Here is a 5,530-nt window from a genome sequence, read left to right on the forward strand (position 1 = left end):
ACAAAGGCCTACCTGATCGACACTAGCAATGCATGATCAAAGTGTTATTTGTCTAGTATCAGCCACCAAAACTGAATGCCTTCTGCAAAATATGTTTTATTGAAACATGTAAACATAAATCAGTAAATTTACCTCAAATTATTGTTGTAAACATGGCAACTTCCTGTCCCTCAGAGCGATTTACATTCCGGGGCATATGAATGTGGGAGCAGACTTGCTGTCCAGACAAGCTGTGACAAATGGGGAATGGAAACTCTACCCCGAAGTAGTCAATCAAATCTGGAAAATATTTTACGAAGCAAAAGGTGGACCTCTTTGCTTAACAGAAGACAACACAATGTCCCCTCTACTTCTCTGTGACTCCTCCAGCTCCCCTGGGTCTTGACGCGAAGGCCCATACGTGGCCCAGACTGCGTCTCGCCTCTAATTGATCCACTAGAAGTTATGCACTCAGATGGCGTGTTTTTGAAAGGAGGTGTATGACAAACCATGCAGACCCAGTTCACTGCCAGATTGTTCCAGTGCTGGAGTTTCTGCAAGGAAAACTGTCCTCAGGGACATGTCCTGGTACTCTCAGTGTTTATGTGGCCTCCATTTCAGACAAACTTTCAGACAAAGTTTGGACTTAAGGGGTAATGTCCGTTTACATGTTTTTATAGACCTCAGGTGTGTAATTAATCACCCATCAAGGTTATTTAAGCCAATTCTTGGCATGTTTGGCACACGTGCTTCACAACTGGTCGAACAAAGAATGTTCCCATAGCTTTTTGAAATGAAGCATCTCGTTCCAACTTTTTCAGGGAACAGGGTTATTCAAGTAACCCGAGAGGTTTTCTAAATTCCGTTAAACAGATTTGTTGCTTTAGGATAGTTTTGCTTTATGTCTGTTATACTAGCCATCTGTAATGTTAATGAAAACATGCCAGCAGTTTTTAATTCCGCCAAGCAATAATTTGATGCAAAACTTCTGTGCTGTGATTGGCTGGATTAGTTCCAGGCACACAAAACAAGATCACTTGGCAATAATATCAAACAGCTTTGAAAATATTGTAGCATCTGGGATAGCTCAAGACAGGTCCAGATGACGATGCACACCTGCTTATACTTAATGAGCTTCAGCGACCGAAACAAGCACCGATTTGGTCGAGATCCAGAGGTTTTGTCGCAGACCTTAGAAATCTGTCTGCGACAGCAAAAACCAGCCAAGAATGACGTAGTGTGAGCTTGCCATTACTCTCATTCCGTACAAAGGTGGAACCCTGCGCGGAATGATTTATACGTGATTTCACTACTGAAACTTAGCAGTGTGTTCCATTGATAGTTTATCAAGAAAATATGTCTTAAATCTAATTTTGCTTTTATCTTAATTTTGAAAAATGTATGTTAATGTAAAAACTGTTTAGTTAAAATTTCTGCTTTATGATTCTGCTATGTTTATGCAAAACAAGACAAAACATTATTTGTTGCAGTGCACTTTACACTTTAATATATGAAATTAGGCACTATGACTATTGTTGGTGTTGCACATATCAGGAGAGGTTCCCCTTCCCGCTTTTAATACTTGTAGTCAAGTAAAATTTCATCACAGTAGTAGTACTTGTATTTTAGTGTAACATTTTTGTACTTTTTCCACCTCTGGGACAAACAGCAACTAGTATGCATCCAGTCATATATTCATAATTGCTCATTGCCCTCCAAAAAAGTAGACCGTTATTGCATACCTGTTTCAATATATAAAATTGTTTTGGATTACTAAAGAATGATAAGAAATAATGCTTATTGTCATGTTTTTTTTCAATTCTTAAAAGAAAAAATGATTGGCTGAAAGGTACACAGACAACTATTCCCCTGCTGGAATTGGCTCGGCTCATGCTCCGTCCTAAATGAGGTCATTGCCTACGTATTATTCATCCATACTGTGTCTATAAAAATACAGCCATTACAGACTTAGGGCCAATTGCATTTTGCAGCTGCAGATGAGCTCAATTTTTGGGATGCTTTTTTTTCTGTACACACTCCTGCTTTTCCATCACCTTAATGCAAACACTCTTTGTCGAATTATGGGAGACCCTAAATACCCGCTGCTGTCAAAGGATGGAGAAATAAATATTGGAGCAATTTTCCCAGTTCACACTAAAGAAACATTACCTTCATTTGAGTTCAAACAAAAACCTAAATTTGTATCATGTTCCAGGTGTGATACATTGGAAATGGTTTAAGAAACATTAGAGCTGATATTCTATTCTATTTATTATAATACAAATGATGTTTTAAAACCTTAATGGTTTCATGTTTTTTACAGTGTGAGTGTTAGGGATTTCCGGCTGGCTCAAACCATGATTTTTGCAATTGAGGAGATTAACCAAAATGAAACTTTGCTCCCAAATGTTTCTATTGGCTATAGAATATATGATAGCTGTGCTTCAAGAATGTCTTCTATAAGTGCAATTCTGGCAGTGATGAACGATCATGGGTTTGTAGCAGGGGACAGATGCAATGGACAGACTCCTGTCCATGCTATTATAGGAGAAACAGAATCTTCTACAACAGTTTATCTTTCCAGGACCACAGGACCTTTTAAAATTCCAGTGGTAAGAAGGAATAAAAGTAACATTTTAATACAAGTGCCAGACTGATAACTGTTTCACTGTATCTTGTGATTCTTGTGATATCCTTTTCAGATAAGTCACTCATCACAATGTGAATGTCTCAGTAACAGGAAAGATTACCCCTCATTCTTCAGAACTATTGCCAGTGATTATCACCAGGGCAGAGCACTGGCACTTTTGGTCAAGCACTTAGGCTGGACTTGGGTTGGAGCTGTGAACACTGACAATGAGTATGGGAATAGTGGAATGGAAAATTTTCTAAAAGCAGCAAAAACGGAGGGCATTTGTGTAGAGTACTCTGTGAAATTCTACCGAACAGAGCCTGAAAAACTCCTAAAAGTGGTAAAAACAATGAAACAAGGCACAGCAAAAGTGATTGTTGCATTTGTTGCATTTTTTGAAATGGAATTACTTATTGAGCAGCTAAGTATTCAAAACATTACAGGCCTCCAAATGATCGGAGTGGTAGGATGGATAACATCAAAAAATTTATTCACCTCCAATACTCTTAATGTGATGTGTGGGTCGCTGGGGTTTGCAATGAAAAGAATCAATATAGAAGGGTTTGCAGATTTCGTCAATAAATCATTCTGGAAAACAGCTTTTCCATGCTCAAAGAATTCTGCTCAAGCTGAATTAGACTGCAGTAAATATCATGATCTACTTGAGCTAAGAAATTACAATGAAGATTTGTCTGAACATAGATTTTCAGGCAATGTCTATAAAGCAGTATATGCTGTGGCAAATGCACTACACCGTATACTCAAGTGCAAAGAACAAGACATTTGTGCAAATGCCCTGACAATACAACCACATCAGGTGAAAAGTTCATGAGTGAAAAATAAATCTCCATTTTAATTATTATATGTTAAATTGCAGCAATGATAATGTTACAATTATGCCCCTTTACAAGGTGGTTAAGGCTCTGAAAAGGGTCAATTTCACAGTAAAGTTTGGAGATCGTGTCTGGTTTGACAGCACTGGTGCTGTAGCAGCACAGTATGAAGTTGTGAACTGGCAGCAGGACTCTGATGGATCATTCCAGTTTAAAGCAGTGGGTTACTATGATGCCTCACTGCCCCCTGACCAGCGCTTTGTGCTTAACACTGAAAACATCATCTGGGCTGGAGGACAGTTGGAGGTAAATTACATGTTTATCCAAACAGATGGGTTGAAATAAAATGCACGTTCGTATTAGACAAACAGGTCCCAGTAATAGGCTGATTTGACAGAAAAAAACACAAAGCCATTTCTGAATGACATTTAATTCTGAATGACATTAAGAAATAATGTAGTTTTTGCTGACTAGTGTAGAAATATAATACTGAAACATCCTTCTTTAGGGACATTAGCTAAACACTGAAAGATGTATTCAAGTGTTTAAAACACAATTTCAGCTTCCATTGTGTTTTTTTTACTTTATACTCTAAAGATACAATATCCTAATCTCAATAAAACTACCTATGTATGTTCGCATGTAGAAGCCAAGATCTGTGTGCACTGAGAGTTGTCCTCCAGGCACTAGGAAGGCTGTACAGAAAGGAAGACCTGTCTGCTGTTATGACTGTATTCCATGTGCAGATGGAGAAATGAGTAATGAGACAGGTAAACTTCAGCCCATCTCACAGATACAAAGAAGAATGGTTAGTTGTTCTTTTTGTGTTCTCCTTCTACTGTTCAGGATTCATTTTCTTGTCAAAGGAGTTTATAAATGCAATATATTTCCTGTATGTCTCTAACTGTAGTGATTATAATCTTTCTTTCCAGATTCAAATAACTGCATGCAGTGTCCAGGGGAATTCTGGTCTAATGCTGAGAAAAATAAATGTGTGTTAAAGGCTGTAGAGTTTCTGTCATTCACAGAAGTTATGGGTATAGTGCTGGTCTTTTTCTCACTGTTTGGTGTAGTAATAACTGTGCTGGTCACAGTCCTTTTTTACAGTAAGAAGGACACCCCCATAGTAAAAGCCAACAACTCAGAGCTGAGCTTCCTGCTGCTCTTCTCATTGATTCTCTGTTTTCTCTGTTCACTTACTTTCATTGGTCGTCCCACTGAGTGGTCCTGTATGTTACGTCACACAGCGTTTGGGATCACTTTTGTCCTCTGTATCTCTTGTGTTCTGGGGAAAACATTAGTTGTGTTAATGGCCTTCAAGGCCACACTTCCAGGAAGTAATGTCATGAAATGGTTTGGGCCTCCTCAACAGAGACTCAGTGTTCTTTCATTTACATTTATACAGGTTCTTATCTGTGTGCTTTGGCTAACAATATCGCCTCCATTTCCCTATAAAAATGTGAAATACTATAAAGAGAAGATCATTCTTGAGTGCAGTCTGGGTTCTACTGTTGGTTTCTGGGCTGTACTGGGTTATATTGGTCTACTTGCTGTCTTGTGCTTCATTCTGGCTTTTCTGGCTCGGACGCTGCCTGATAACTTCAATGAAGCTAAATTCATCACATTCAGTATGCTCATATTCTGTGCTGTGTGGATCACATTTATTCCAGCATATGTCAGTTCTCCTGGAAAATTTACTGTAGCTGTGGAGATATTTGCCATTTTAGCTTCAAGCTTTGGTTTATTATTCTGCATATTTGCACCTAAATGCTACATTATCTTGTTTAAACCTGAACAAAATACAAAGCAACATTTGATGGCAAAAACACAATCTAAATCATATTAAAGTATATTAAAATATAAAGTCATTTTATTTATTTATATTTTCTAACAGTTACAACAGTTAACAAATAAGTGTTTTGCCTTTTGGCTAATACTAGCTTAAGTTTTCCATTCAAATATCTGAACAAATGCAGAACACTTTTGAATCCATGCATAATTCAGCCTGAAGGTGGCACTCTAATGTTGATCGGCAGGCTCTATAATTACACATATATATACACACCGCACAGGAAACTCAAATGTT

General features: G+C 38.0%; 1 protein-coding gene across 1 annotated transcript; it reads left to right on the forward strand.

The window, feature by feature from the left end:
• Positions 1-1,994: 1,994 nt before the first annotated feature.
• Positions 1,995-5,290, forward strand: LOC306899758 (extracellular calcium-sensing receptor-like; the record flags this gene model as incomplete). The annotated part of the gene is made up of 6 exons (XM_079466229.1): positions 1,995-2,194; positions 2,303-2,591; positions 2,682-3,428; positions 3,523-3,750; positions 4,091-4,214; positions 4,377-5,290. The coding sequence occupies 6 exons, from the start codon at positions 1,995-1,997 to the stop codon at positions 5,288-5,290; spliced, it is 2,502 nt and encodes an 833-aa protein (XP_079322355.1).
• Between the last annotated feature and the right edge of the window lie 240 nt (positions 5,291-5,530).

Source organism: Barbatula barbatula (assembly GCF_947034865.1).
Source record: "Barbatula barbatula genome assembly, chromosome: 10".
In the NCBI taxonomy this organism is placed as follows: Eukaryota; Metazoa; Chordata; class Actinopteri; order Cypriniformes; family Nemacheilidae; genus Barbatula; species Barbatula barbatula.